The sequence below is a fragment of the Mustela nivalis genome (assembly GCF_964662115.1).
Source record: "Mustela nivalis genome assembly, chromosome: 9".
In the NCBI taxonomy this organism is placed as follows: domain Eukaryota; kingdom Metazoa; phylum Chordata; class Mammalia; order Carnivora; family Mustelidae; genus Mustela; species Mustela nivalis.
In genome coordinates, this window is record NC_139028.1 from 44,893,724 (window position 1) to 44,908,733 (window position 15,010).

At 51.9% G+C, this 15,010-nt stretch overlaps 1 protein-coding gene across 3 annotated transcripts; it reads left to right on the forward strand.

Moving 5' to 3' along the window:
- The first annotated feature begins 274 nt into the window (after positions 1 to 274).
- GPR83 (G protein-coupled receptor 83) lies at positions 275 to 15,004 on the forward strand. Of its 3 annotated transcripts, XR_014299023.1 has the most exons (5): positions 275 to 1,960; positions 6,357 to 6,482; positions 8,839 to 8,972; positions 12,244 to 13,318; positions 13,576 to 15,004. XR_014299023.1 is itself a non-coding variant. In XM_082684118.1 (4 exons), the coding sequence occupies exons 1-4, from the start codon at positions 1,577 to 1,579 to the stop codon at positions 12,866 to 12,868; spliced, it is 1,269 nt and encodes a 422-aa protein (XP_082540244.1). In that variant the 5' UTR covers positions 275 to 1,576; the 3' UTR covers positions 12,869 to 15,004. The 3 variants fall into 3 exon arrangements, 2 of the variants coding, with proteins under 2 accessions (XP_082540244.1, XP_082540245.1); XM_082684118.1 differs by having other exon boundaries at positions 12,244 to 15,004; XM_082684119.1 differs by lacking the exon at positions 6,357 to 6,482 and having other exon boundaries at positions 12,244 to 15,004.
- The last annotated feature ends 6 nt before the right edge of the window (positions 15,005 to 15,010 follow it).

The following is a 15,010-nucleotide window of genomic DNA, read 5'->3' on the forward strand; positions in this document are numbered from 1 at the left end:
TTCAGGGTGAAGGTGGGACAAAGGAGCAGCCTTTCCACTGGGCCAAATGGAATTCTCAGAAGGAACCTGGACTTAAGTCTTTTGGTGGACTCCCAGCAGGCAGAGATAATGCCGTAGACAGTCTACCTGACCTTTATAATTTGAATGGGGCGGGCCCCGCAGTTACAAATGCCAGTCCACATATTACTGCATACCTAGCACCACATGGCAGGGTGGTGGGGACATTCAAGGGTCTCTGAAAACCCCACAAGTGGGAAAAGGAAAAAGCTTTTTTTTCTTTTAAAGATTTTATTTAATTTTTTGAGAGCGAGAGAGGGAGAGAGAGCAAGCACAAGCAGGGCTGGGGGTAGGGGACCGAGGGAGAAGCAGACTCCCCGCTGAGCAGTGAGCCTGAAGCCATTGCTGGGCTGGATCCCAGGACCCTGGGATCATGACCTGAGCTGAAGGCAGACGCTTAATCGACGGAGCCACCCAGGCGCTCTAGAAAGCTTTTCACCAACAGCAGAAAAGTTAAATTTACTTGCCCAGGATCTCATAGCTAGGAAGTGACAGAGCTGTGATTTGATCCTGACTCCCCGGTATGGGGTCCGTGGGTGGGTGGCCGGGTTGTCATGACTGGGAGAGACTACTCAGTGGGAATGAAAACGGGTGAGCAAGGTACCAGGATTTCCTGTGGAGTAGGCAGAGAACAGAAACATGGGTAATACACCCCTTCCTCAAGCTTTTCTCCGGCCACCCGGGGCACGCAGCTACTTATCTCCTTTGATTCTTTGATCCTGTCAGCAGATTGTTCCGCTTTGAAGAGTTTCCTTGGAAAAACCTACACACACACACACACACACACACACACACACACACACACACACACACGCCCGCCCGCCCGCCACCACCCCCACTGTCTTAAGACCGGCAGGAAACAAAACCTAGGAAGCCCTCCAGCAAATCTGAAGTCTGGTGGGTGCAGGGGTTTGGAGAAGCCCTCCCCTCCATTGCCTTACTCGCCTTGTTCCTTAAAAACAGCCGGACCCAGGGATCCCCCGCAGTGTGGAAACCGTGCCCGGGCTGACGCTCTGAGGGCACAGGCGTTGCGCATCCCCATCTCCGCACGGGGGGCCGCCCGGAGCCCCCACACCAGGCTTGACAGGCTGCGCGCCCCAAGGGCCAGGCACCCCCACGGGGGCGGCTGCCACCCGCCTGCCCGCTGGGGCGGGATGGCGGGGCTGGGGCGGGATGGCGGGGCGAGTGTGACTTAGGGACAGAGCCCCGGAAGCCGGGCGGAGTTGTACTCCCGGCGTGGGAGCGGGCGGAGCGCGGCGCGCCAAAAGCGAGCGGGCGAGCGTGCGCGGCGAGAAAGCCTCGGGAGTCCCGCGGGGTTGCATTCCCGAAGGGGCAGCCGGCCGGGCGGGCGGAGCGGGCGCGCGTCTCCGCCGGAGCGGGAGCCGGGGCAGGAGCCGGAGCCGCGGCGCGGCGCTGCGCAGAGCGGGAGAAGTGCGGCCAGCGTTGGAGCGCAGCCGGCGCCCTCCCCTCCCGGCGGGCGTGGGCGCGGCGCGGGCTCGGGTGCCGCGGCTCCCGCAGGATGGGCGCGCGCGGGGTGCTGCTCTGCCTGCTCCCGCTGGTGCGAGCCGCTGAGCGCCCCGAGGGCCGGGCCGACGAGTCGGGCCTGGAGGCGGCTCTGGCGGTGCCCAACGCCTCGCACTTCTTCTGGGGCAACTACACCTTCTCCGACTGGCAGAACTTTGTGGGCCGGAGGCGCTACGGGGCCGAGTCCCAGAACCCCACGGTGAAAGCCCTGCTCATCGTGGCTTACTCCTTCATCATCGTCTTCTCGCTCTTCGGCAACGTCCTGGTCTGTCATGTCATCTTCAAGAACCAGCGAATGCACTCGGCCACCAGCCTCTTCATCGTCAACCTGGCGGTCGCCGACATCATGATCACGCTGCTCAACACGCCCTTCACCTTGGTGAGGCCCCGGCCCCCGCTTGGCCCCCGCCCGTCCCACATGCCCGGCGCCCCTCTCCCCTCGGTCCTTCCAGTTTTCCTCCGGTTGCCCCGCGTCTGGCCCGAGGCGCCCTGGTGGGGGGTGGGGGGCACGGCTGCGCCTCTCCAGCTCCTTCCCTTTTGGCTTCCTCGCTGAAGTCTGAACTCAGTCCTGTCTCGCAGACTTTTGTCCCTGTCCTCTGACTCTTTGTGTCTTCATCTTTTTCCCTCCCGGTGGTGACGGTCTCGATCTTCCCTTTCCCACTCTTCCTGTCCTTCTCCGTAGTTTTGTTTTTCTGTCTTCCCTCCCGCTCTCTCTTCTGTCTGTCTCCTCACCTTCTGAGCTCGAGCTTCTGCAGCTGGGGGCACCAGGGTCAGTGACTGGAGTGTCTGCAGTCACCCCAGAGCGAATGACCACTTCCTGTTTAATAGCACTGGCCTTGGGCCTATTGGATATCAAGCGGTAAATCGAAGCTCCTGGAAGTGTTGGCAGAGATGGCTAAGGTCCCCCCCCCCCCATCCCCAAAGTTCCAGCCCATTCAATGTCCCGCTGCCACCCTCGGGTGCTGCTTTGTGCCACAGCTGCAACAGCAAACAATTGCAAATTGTTAATGGACACTTAAGTGCATTTTCCTAGACCACTTATTTAAATTGTGTCTCTCTTTTGTGGTTTGACAATGAGGCTGTGTCAGAAGTGTGTTGGGGAAGAGATGAGAATGAGGTGGGCTTGGGTCCCAGGGCTGGGCTGGGGGTACTTGCACGAGGGTGGTAGATGAACACCCCCCACCCTCCACCCTTACACTAAGGCACTGGCTGTTTGGCATGAACTGTGCCCTTCCCGTTTCTCCGGGACTTGGGACTCGGGAGTGTGGTGCTCCTGGGTGGTTTGGGATTGTGAGGGCTAGGACCACGCAGTCTAATGACAGTTATCCCTTAGGTTTCTGCCGCATGAGTCACATTTTTGTTTTTTGTTTTTTGCTTTTTTTTTTCCGCTTCATGGAATAACCTTGTTATTATTGGTATTTTGACCAAAGCAGACTCTCTGTCTCTCTCCCTCCCTATCTGTTTCTCACACTCATACTCAACCAGAAATAATAGACAAGCCAAAGGAAGAGGGTGAACTCCCACCTGTGTGAACATCCTTCCAAACCTCACAGTTTTTTCCTTTTTTTTTCTCTTAAAGATTTTATTTATTTATTTGACAGAGATCACAAGTAGGCAGAGAGGCAGGCAGAGAGAGAGGAGGAAGCAGGCTCCCCGCTGAGCAGAGAGCCTGATGTGGGGCTCCATCTCAGGACCCTGGGATCATGACCTGAGCCGAAGGCAGAGGCTTTAACCCACTGAGCCACCAGGTGCCCCCAAACCTCACATTTTAATACTACATTCTTTCTTTTGTCCTCACTTATGAGAAAATTGCGTTTTGCCGGTGAGGAAACTAAGGCACAGATAGAGGTTCAGTCCCTTGTCCAAGGTCACTTAGCTAGTTTTTTGGCAAAAGGCATGATAAGAATTACTTTTCTGACTCAAGTCCAGAGGTCTGTCCACTAAGCCACTGAACTTGGGGGTGGCAGGTGAAGGGGTGGGGGGGGTGTTCTTGGACTATGTTAAGCTTCCACTACTCCAAACCATGGACTTTTCCTGCTTGCTAGCCAGCTGATATCTAACTGATTCCTGGCTACTCGGAATCCTCTTGTCACCAGCCAAGGACAAAAGGGCTCCAAATACCACCCTAACCCCAATCCCGAATCCCCTGTTACCTTGAAGCACAAGAGTGTATGAAAGGGCTGGGGGGAGGGTCTTCTAAGGTAAGGCATCCTGTCTTCCAGCTAGTTGGTGACAATGTTCTTCGTCTCTGGTCTCCTTTCCTGTCCACTTGACACACGACAGTGAGCATGAAGTTTAGCTCTGGTCATCGAAAGAAAAGCAAACAGTTACTTACAATTCCGGTGGCAGAGGCATGCATAGAATGTGGTAGAGCCTGGAGGAGAGAATCATTGGTTCTGTCCTGCCAGAGTCCCAGGAGAGGGTCACAGGAGACTGTACAAAGAATGTGACATTTCAAAGCGGCCTGGAAGGGCCGGAGTTTCCCAGGTCGAGGCGAGGGCTCCACGCAGACAGAGGGACCGGGAGACCAAAGGCGAAGTGTGTCAAAGCTCATTTTGTGTTGAGGGGATGTTGAGTGGCTCTTGATGGGGTGGGGGGGGGGCAGCAGGATAGAGTGCCGTAGGGGGTGCATGGGGAGCTGGAGACAAGTGGAGGTGGGCCAGGAAGGCTGGGACGAGCTTGTGAAGGGGCCTGGGTACTCCGGAGGCATCTGGCTCTGTCCTGAAGGCCAGGATGAGGAGAAGCGGGAAGGTGACAGTAATCAGATTTTTAGTTGGGAAAATACCATTAGCAGTATGAAGCCTGCATCACGAGCAGCCAAGATCGGAGGACAGGGGAAGCCTTTAGGAGGCTGGAAACGGTCCAGGGGAGAAATGGTGGGTCACGTCACGAGGACCACGGCCTTGGGACTGGAGAAGACGAGATGATCTGAAAGCCATGCAAGGCAGCCCCTGTTGGCTCTGTAATGTCTTGAAGGTGGGAGGTGAGAAGCAGGAATCGCTGGTGATGTCTGGCCCCATAATGTTCACGGACGGCTCAAAAGCCTCATATGGCTGCTGGCTCCCAGACCCACAGAGAGTAAATCTTTGGTCTGTTGTCTTAATGTCACGATCTGGCCCTACGTGTGGTCCCTCGCGACTCTTCCACACACTCCCGCCAAACCATCCTACTGTTTATTCCTCAAACAGGGCCTGGGATTTCTGATTCAGGGCCAAGCCTTTTTTCTTACTACTATAGGAACAAAGACAATTTATTCCTTTTTTCTTTTGTTTTCTTTCTTTCTTTCTTTCTTTTTTTTTTTTTTAAAGATTCCTTATTTATTTATTGGACAGAGAGAGACGCAGCAAGAGAGGGAACACAAGCAGGGGGAGTGGGAGAGGGAGAAGCAGGCTTCCCACCGAACAGGAACCTCGAAGCGGGGCTCAATCCCGGACCCTGGGATCGTGACCTGAGCCAAAGGCAGACGCTTAACCGACTGAGCCACCCAGGCGCCCAAGACTACTTACTCTTTTTTTTTTTTTTTTTAAATATTTTATTTATTTACTTGAGAGAGAGACAGTGAGAGAGAGCATGAATGAGGAGAAGGTCAGAGAGAGAAGCAGACTCCCCATGGAGCTGGGAGTCCGACTACTTACTCTTTAAAGGTCATCTCAAGTGTCTCATGTCTTAACGGGAGTAGTTGCTGTGTTGAGTGCTTCCTCTGTACAAAGCACTGCTCTACCTATTCTCCACGTGCTCTTTCCTGTTCGATTTTCACAACAGCTTTAGCCCATTTTACTGATGAGGACAGTAAAGCCCATAGAGCCTAAGAGCTTTGCCCCAGGTGACAGTCGTAGAGGCGAATACTCTGCTGTAAATCAGTTGATGGTATTCTTCCTGTCCAACTGACTTGCTCTGTTATTTACTCTATCGTGTTTCCCATCAGCCTCAGCCCCCTCCCACCCCGCCTTGTGGTCCTCTCTCCGGGCCTTCTCTGACACTGAATACTTCCCTTCTTGCATCCTGAGATACTGGGTCCTCTCCCCAGACTTGTTCAGAATCAGTGCCTGAGCTTTCTCGGGCATCGGTCAGGAGCGGCTGGAGCACTCAGGGAGTGAGCCGGCAGCTGTGGGTGATGTGGGATGAGGCCTCGGTCTGCTCCTAGGGCTCCACACTGGCCTGGAGCTTGTCTTCTCCCCAGCCTGCCTGCCGCTCTCCAGGCCCCTCAGTCCCTTTCCCAGATGGACTTGCAGGTTTGCTTAGTCAACATTAGAGAGCACAGTCCCCACGCTCTGTTGTGATTTTTCCTATGTGTGTCCCCTATTAAGTCTGAACTCACGCGGGCCAAGAATGGATTTTATTATTACCAGAAAAATAGCTACTGTTTCTTTCTAATAATATCTTTCTACTGATCTGCCAGACACGGTGTTCCACCCTTTATAGACCTTCTGAAACCTTAATCCTTACAATAAGCCTACAAATAAGGAAACTGAGGTTCAGAGAGATTGTATCCCTCGGCCCAGGCCACACATCTTGAGACCAGTGGAGGCGGCAAGTCCAAATCCAAAGCCCACGGATTCCCACCCTCTCCCGGCCCCTACCAGGGGGCGGCCCCAGCAACGTGATCAGGTTTCCCTGAATCGAATGATTGGAAATCAGTCCTGCCGGAGGAAATCGTGTGTGACCCACAGCTGAGGAGAGTGGAGTGGAAGAGACCTCCTGAGGGAAGCTCCTCAGAGGCCACAGGGGCTGGGTGTCAGGCTCAAGGCCTCTGACCTCTGTGGGCTGGTTTCCAGGTCCGCTTTGTGAACAGCACCTGGGTGTTCGGGAAAGGCATGTGCCACGTCAGCCGCTTCGCCCAGTACTGCTCCCTGCATGTCTCCGCACTGACGTTGACGGCCATCGCCGTTGACCGCCACCAGGTGAGGACGCCTACCCCTGACCCCCTGTCCGTCCCCATCAGGCTTCTCAGGGAACCGCAGGGTCCAACACAGTGTTCTAGCACGTGTTTCAGCATGCGGAGTTGTCTCATTGATCAGTTTGAGCACCCAGGCTAGGCATTTTAAAACGCGTGTGCTAAGTGCTACGAGAAAATCATTACTCCCAAGTTTGTTGTTCCAGCAAAGGCTTCAGAAATTAATGAGCTTGTCTTGGGCGTAGAAAAGCCAACCTGAAAATCACACATGAAAAGAGATTGGCAAATCACGGCAGGGTAGAGTCAAGGGAGATGGCTGTTTCTTGGCCCCCTTATCGAGGAGGAAGCTAGAATATCCAGGTGGTAGGAACGGGCCTCGGGGTAGGGCAGGAAGGCCCTGCTCGCTGTCCTGCCCCATCAGACGCACGTGGTGGATGTGGCAAAGGAAACCTGGAGGAGGACACCTCTGTGGCAAGGACCTCCCACACGCTGACTCAGTCGGTCCATGTTGCATCCTTAGGTCTGTGTGGAATCGAGGAGAAAGTGCGTGCCAAGCTTTCCCAAGATCACCTAACTGGTGACTGATGAAGCTAGGATTAGCACTGAGGTCTGTCTGGCTTCAAGCCTCTGCTCTGATCACTAGACCACCCTGCTCTGAGAAAGCCGAGGGGCACCTACAAGGCCTATACCATAAGGGCCACCGGACAGAGAGAGGGTAGAATTTATTGTGAGTAGCTCCAAGAGACGCAAACAAAGACCAAGGGAGAGGAGGCTTCAAAGACGCAGATTCAAAGATACAGCTCAGTGTGAGAAAGAATTTTTCTCATAGAACAGAGCTGCCTGGGAAGGTAATGAGTTTCATTTCACTGGCACTTTTAAACAAGGGCCAGATGACACTTGAAAGGGATGGTTTAGCAGACATTCATCACTGGGAGGGAACTGGGCCGGGCAAACAGATTTCTTCAGCCCTGCAAGTCCGTCATTTTGGCGTTTCTATTGCAGACGCTTTGGGCAATGTCTGAAAAGCTGGCATACAAATATTTTTCTGGCATACAAATATATTTGCCCTTCTTAACCTTCTCCCTGAATTCAACAAGAGGGATTCTGGGTCGCCCTTACCTGGCCTGTGCTTACCCCCATCTTAACATGGCTGAGTGACCCTTGGGCCAAAGATGGGTCGGTCTGAGGAGCACAGGGATAAGTCTTGCCCACATTGATCACGATGCTGTGTTATAAACCCCCAAAATAGGGACTCGTCCCAAAGCCAGTGAAATCTTCAAGTGATGTCCAGGGCCTCTGACCCAGCCTCTCACTTCTCTCAGCAACTTGAACAAGGAGGGAGCGTGAGGGGCGAAGAGGGCAGCCTCCAGAAGGGGCTGTGCAGAGCCGCTTCTAAAGCCTGCGACTTCCTCCCATTAAACCTAGAAAAAAAAAACTGGAGAAAAATTTGGGGAGACACAGCCAGAATGTCCACTGTGTCACTCTATATGACCTCTCCCCCAAACCCTGGATTCACCTGTCTCAGGGTGCCTTTTGTAAGAAAGAGAATGCTCCTGCTCTTAGAAGACGAGGATGTGATGAAATTTCAAGTCTTGACCTAAAGGTTTAAGGAGAATGGATTGTCATGTTGTGGCAATTCCAGGATGCTTTTCAGCCCAAAGTCTGCAATCCAGGCTTTACTATGGGCGTGGGAAAGCTGGACCCCACTGCAGCTTTAACAACAAATGCAATAATTTAAATAAATAAATTTTTTTAAAGATTTTATTTATTTATTTGACAGACAGAGTTCACAAGCAGGCAGAGAGGCAGGCAGAGAGAGAGGAGGAAGCAGGCTCCTGCTGAGCAGAGAGCCTGATGCGGGGCTCCATCCCAGGACCCTGGGATCATGACTCAAGCCGAAGGCAGAGGCTTTAACCCACTGAGCCACCCAGGTGCCCCAATAAACAAATAATTTCATCACCAGTGTTGTGAATGCCCAGATAAACATCCATGCAGCTTCCCATGAGGTCAGCGCCCTCCGTGACCTAAAGGGTCCTGGGGGAGGGGCAGGGCACGATCCCAAGGCAGAGGCCGACCATGGCTTGTCCTTCTCCTGGCCTTGTGGGTGTCAGGCAAGCAGACCTCCCACCCCACCCCTGCCCCGCCCCCTCCTTCTGCCACATAGGATGGCAAGACAGCTCTGAGCTGCTTGGAGTCTCTGAGTCCAGACGACTCACTGGAGGGGGGCCATGGGGGTGGCGTGGTCCAGGGGTGCTCCTTTATAAATCGGACCTGCCTGCCTTAGAGAGACACGGCAGTTGCGTCATCAGGATTGTGTCTGCTTCTGCATTTCTTCGGCTGGTGACACAATGCTTGTTTTCCAGGTCATCATGCATCCGTTGAAACCCCGGATCTCCATCACAAAAGGGGTCATCTACATCACGGTCATCTGGACCATGGCAACGTTCTTTTCACTCCCACACGCCATCTGCCAGAAATTATTTACCTTCAAGTACAGGTGAGTTGGCTAGTAAGGAGCAGCCCGTGGGCGCCGAGGACTTCGACAGGGAAATCTGAGCATCCCCACTCCGGCCCTGACCTCAGTACCTGCTGCACCCAGCTCGTCCCTCTGTCTGTCTCCCGTCCTCTTGCTTCTGAGCGGGGGTGGGGGGGCCGATAACCACGACTCTCTGTGGCATCCCTTTCTCTCTTTCTCCTCTCTTCCTCTCAACCACTTCGGCTCCTCCTTGTTCTCTACCCAGTTTGTCTGCAAGGTCAAGGCAGTAGCGAACAGCTTCTGTCACTGGGAACGCTTACCCACACAATCACACAGACCAAGACGCAAAATTCTAAATTGGCGGTGTTTGTTTATTTATTTATTTTTTAAGATTTTATTTATTTATTTGACAGAGTGACACAGCATGAGCGGGAACATAAGCTAGGGCAAGTGGGAGAGAGAGAAGCAGGCTCCCCCTGAGCAGGGAACCCAGTGAAGGGCTCAACCCAGGACCTTGGGATCATGACCTGAGCCGAAGGCAGATGCTTAATGACGGAGCCACCCAGGCACCCCTAAAATGGTGATGTTTAAATGCCCTCACCCGACCTGCAAACAGAACATGCCTGTGTCCGTGTGTCTGAGGCAGGAAGCTCCACTTCCCTCTGCCTCCTTTTCAGGCTTCTTGGTCAATCATATCCTCTCACAGAATGAGAATTTCTTTCAAAGCACTTCATTTTTAAAAAATTTAAACACTTGTGTGTGGTTCTAGTTCACTGAAGGTGCTGCCCCCAGCTGGACTGTAAGGTTGGGGAGAGTTGGCCCCATTTTTGATTCTGCTACCTCGGTGTCTCCTAGCCCCTAACTTACTGTCTCCACGTAACAGGCTCTCAGTACGTAATCACTTACTTACTGAATAAATGAGTGAGTGAATGAATGAGCTTCAAGCGATTTTCATCAGTTCATAGTTGTTTTCAATGAGGTTCCTTAGAAACAGACCCTGTGATGATACAGATTGATTATAAGGAAGTGCTCCCAGGGGTCATGGCTGAGGGAGAGGGGACGCAGGATAGCAAGTGGAGGGAGACCAAGAGAAGGTGCAATTTGGGGGTAGAGGGTTGTTGGGGGTAGCTACAGCCAGCTTTACTGGATCTCTAGAGCAAAGATAACACAGAGTTTGTTCAGCCTTGAAGCAAGGGAGCTGGGCTTTCATATTCCAGGCTTCCCTGGGGAAAATGGAAACTTCTAGCCCCTTCTGGCTCTTAGGGGGTCTGTAGGAAATGGTTTCAGTGGCCCGAGGCTAGGCACCTACAAGATCACAGGGTTGTCCGGGGGCTAGCGTCCTGGCACTGCAGACCTGTGCCTGGGATCTGAGAGGATCTAGGGGCACAGTGCTAGTGTGTCCCACAGTCACCACGCACTACTCCTCCTGAGGTGTGCACTTAGAAACATACATTTTGGTGACACAGGCAGGGTCAAGAGACTAAGTCTGAAGGCTGGTTACAGCTACAGCGGACACTTGAGCAACACTTGTTCGAACGGTGTGGATCGACTTCTATGTGGATTTTTGCCACTGATAGATTCCAGCACTAGAAAGGTGTTTTTTTCTTTCTCCTGATTTTAAATATTTTAATTCTAAATATTTTATTTACTTCTTTGTCATAGAGAGAACACAAGTGGGGGAGCTACAGAGGCAGAGGGAGAAGCAGGCTCCCCACTGAGCAGGGAGTCCAATGCGGGACTCGATCCCAGGACACTGGGATCATGACCTGAGCTGAAGGCAGACGCTTTAACCCACTGAGCCACTCAGTTGGTTAAAATCCTTCTTGTTTTAATAACATTTTCTTTTCCTTACTTTATTGGAAGAATACAGTTAATACATACACAAAATAATGTGTTAATCAATTGTTTATGTTTTCAGTATGGCTTCCAGTCAGTAGTAGGTGATTGGTAGTTAAATTGGGGGGAAGTCAAAACTCAGCCATGGATTTTCAGCTGTGCAGGGGTCAGTACCCCTAACCTCTCTGTTGCTCAAGGGTCAGCCGTAATTTATAAAGGCTCCCTCCCCAAATTCTATGATACTGAAATGAATCACATACCCAAATCCCCTAGCACTCGGACTCCCATCCGCCCTCACCCAGGGGGACCTGGGTTTTTTTGTTTGTTTTTTTTCCCCTGCTAACAGAAGCAAAGAGAATTCTCTGTCAGCAATGAGGGCCACCAGCACCTAGGACAAGAGCACTGAGCCACAGGATGGGAGGAGAAAACAGCCATTTTGAGTTTAGACCTTTTGTAGTATGACAACTCCGTTCACACCCACAATTGGGACGTTTAGATTAGGACACGGGGTTAGGATACCCACCACAAGTTCCTGCCTTATTTTTCCCGGGTCACCTTCTAAAGGGACCCCTTCGAGTGAACCCCGCCGCAGCCCCCTTCCTCACAAGAGGTGCTTGCGACCTGCTTTCTCTCGCGTGCTTGCTGGTGACCCGGACAGAGGACTGCCCTTCCCGGTGCCTCCGTCCTGGGCTTTATAAGCAACAGATCTCGTGGCGTGGCTTCCTACGTGTGAGCGTATTGAAACCGCGCCTTCCGTCAAAACGGCCCCGCGGTTTTCACTTCCCCGAGGCGGGAGTTCGGATGCCGAGGGAGATACTTGCCGGCCCTGCGTGGGTGCCTCGCGCCTCCTCATTCAGCAGGTCAGAACCTGCGGAGCCCTAACACACGAACTCTGGGGGTTCCTCAAGAGGACCAGGTGCATTCCATAGAAAAGAGATACTTGTTATATGAATGGCTGAAGGTATGTTAGTTCGGGCTCTGCGACTCACGTTCTTAAGACCCATCATTTCTTTGCCCTCCTCCTTAATTCCCCTCTGGAATGGGAGTAGGTCATAAACTGGGGAGTTCCAGGATTTCCTGAGCACGTTGTACTCTCAGGGTGAGTTAGTTCTAAGATGAGGAACGCCAGTGTTGTATCCATTCATTGAACAAATATTTACTGGGTCTCTGTAGTAGGCCTATTTAAGAGTAATACAAGGTTAAGAGGCACAGACAGAGCAGGTGTTCTCCTTATCCTTCTAGAACTCCCAGTCTAGTGGGAGAGCCAGAAATGTGCCAGATAATTATGCTGTAGCAAAAGCGCTCTAAGAGATGGGCTGGGAGCCCAGGGGAGGAAGGCCGGTGCTTCTTGGGATGAAGCCTTTCCACGCTAATGGCGCACCTTCCTCTTCCTTTCTCCGTCTCCGCCTCTCCCTGTTTCTATGTCTCTGTCTCTCCCTGTCCCCCCTGCCACCAGTGAGAACATCGTCCGCTCCCTGTGCCTGCCAGACTTCCCTGAGCCAGCTGACCTCTTCTGGAAGTACCTGGACTTGGCCACCTTCATCCTGCTGTACATCCTCCCCCTCCTCATCATCTCTGTGGCCTACGCCCGAGTGGCCAAGAAGCTGTGGTTGTGCAACACCATTGGGGATGTGACCACGGAGCAATACCTGGCCCTTCGGCGTAAGAAGAAGAAGACCATCAAGATGCTGATGCTGGTGGTGGTCCTCTTTGCTCTCTGCTGGTTCCCCCTCAACTGCTATGTCCTCCTCCTGTCCAGCAAGGTCATCCACACCAACAATGCCCTCTACTTCGCCTTCCACTGGTTTGCCATGAGCAGCACTTGCTACAATCCCTTCATCTACTGCTGGCTCAATGAGAACTTCAGGGTCGAGCTGAAGGCGTTACTGAGCATGTGCCAAAGGCTGCCCAAGCCTCAGGAGGAGAGGCCACCCTCCCCAGTTGCTTCTTTCAGGGTGGCTTGGACAGAGAAGAGTGATGGCCGGAGGGCTCCACTGGCCAATAACTTCTTGCCCTCCTCCCAACTCCAGTCTGGGAAGACAGACCTGTCTGCTGTGGAGCCCATCGTGGCAGTGAATTAGAGGGAGGTGGGAAAGGCAGGGAGAGGGCAAGCTGTCCCCAGCTGAGGTTGGCAAAGGGCCTGGGGATGGAGCCTGGAAAAATGCCTGTCCCCTCACACATGACCTTCACAGTGCTAGACACAAGGCCCCACAGAAGCCACGGGACCCTGGATTTCCTAGGAAATGCTGTTTAGCCTCCTACCCCATTTGACGTAAAAACTAAAAGGCGATTACAAATCAGACATGTGTTTATGAATTCCTGTCTAAGAAATGCTGCGAGGCATATCACCTTGGTTTCCTTCAGCCAGGGAACCCAGGACAGCTTCAGCCCACATGAGGGCTGAGTCAGTTGGCTGCCTAACAACCCTCCGACCGCCGAATGTTCATAAAGGACACCTGAGTCATACTTGGGGCGTGGCTGGCCCAGATGCACAGAACTCTACTCAAACAACATTCATTGGCCATTGAAAGGTGAGTGAGCCACAGCTGATGTGGAGGGTTTTTGGGCCTCACTTTCTGAAGTCCTGGGCCAGGATGAATCTCAGTAGTATAGTGGCTGGCTGGACAAATGACAAGAAAGGACCAATTAGGGCCCTTAAAGAGGAATTACTGAGTTCTCTTAAAGAAGGATTATTATGAAAACTTGGGAAAATTTAGAAGAGCACAAAGAAGAAAACAAAAGTCACCCCTTTCTGCATTTTGTTAATATGCTATGGATTTATTTACAGCTTTTCCCTTTGCATGTGTGTGTGCGCATGCCCTCCCTTCCATCCTGAATTACACTTTTCCACGTAGACACAAGCAAGCAACAGGGCATAACAGAGAACTTCCGAGCCTCTCTCCCAAGGGTAGTGTCTACAAGAAGAATTGGAAGAAGAGGTGGGAGAGGAACCCAAGAGTAAGGCTGTCGTGGAGCCAACAGACTGCTGCCTTCTTGTAGCCAGTGGTGGGGAAGGTCTGGATGAAGTTCTCAGAAGGCAGCCATCATGATGAGCCGGGAAACAAAACTCATCGAGGAGGCATAATGCCTTCCATCTTGCACTCACATGGAACAAGAAGTGGTAAAACGTTGCCCTGATTTTACAGGAGATGATGGAGCAGTCTCTCTAACATTCCAGAAATAATTGCTCTTAGACACTTCAAATCCTCCCAAGCTGTCTAGACAGGCCACTTCTCTGTGTTGTCTGAATAATAAATACTGCTTCTTCATGCCAGTTCCCCCAAAACGACTCACTTGTCAACATCACCCTGGTGGCTCCCATGTCACCTTCAGAAACCTGTGACATCGTGATAGTCCTTAATGACTCAACATGCCAGAGAAATCTCATTCCAGAGACTGAGTGTTTTCATCACGTTCAGTCTGGTCCTGAGTGACTCACTGTGTCACCAGGAGACACAGGCAGAATAGAACTTAATTCACCCACCCTAAACAATTGCCACTCTTACACTGGCTTTAGGTTTCTTCCTAGCACCAGATGGATCTCGAAAGCAAACACGGATATGGAGCTGAGTGGAGAAGTGAGGTTTGGGGAGAAGGACTTTGTCCAGGTTTCACTTCAATCTCTTGACTGTTTATTGAAACTGAACTTGGTCATATTATCTGCTTTCCTATAATTAACCATGGGGGTTCATTATCCTACTCTCTCTATTTATGAGAATGTTTGAAATGTTTGACTTTCATGGGACAGATTGGCTTTTAAGCCCATAGGGTTCCCAAGATGGATTTTTCAGGCCAAATGGCTTCCAGGTCTGTGCCTACTGTCTCTGTGGTGTCAAGAAGTAGCCTATGGTTTCATCTTAATGCTGCCATGGAAATTCTTTGAACCAGAAAGAAAACAGAATTACACATAGTTTGTCCTGCGCTGGAATCATGGGGAAAGAATTACTTTTCCTCCTTGTGAAGGCATCTAGAAATACTGCCAAATCAGAGGAGACCCTTCTCTGTGGGGGAAGACCCACACATAGCCCACTAGGTCTGGGTCTCCAAGACAGTACCTTGTCTTCCCCATTCCCCTTGTTCTCTGTGTGCCTCAGAGCCAAAAGCAGTTTGTATTTGTGAATGTGAAAGTTGTTAAACTTGAGTCTTTCCGATGTTTCATAATGTGTACTTTACTATGGATGTTCCAGTCTCAATAAAATATATTTTGGATGCATGGACTATGC

Bases quoted from the DNA above. Each gene is read 5' to 3' on its own strand.
- GPR83 (XM_082684118.1), top strand. From the start codon at position 1,577: ATGGGCGCGCGCGGGGTGCTGCTCTGCCTGCTCCCGCTGGTGCGAGCC. The intron at 6,483-8,838 runs GTGAGGACGCCT...CTTGTTTTCCAG, and splicing joins TCGCCGTTGACCGCCACCAG to GTCATCATGCATCCGTTGAA. The intron at 8,973-12,243 runs GTGAGTTGGCTA...CCCTGCCACCAG, and splicing joins TTATTTACCTTCAAGTACAG to TGAGAACATCGTCCGCTCCC.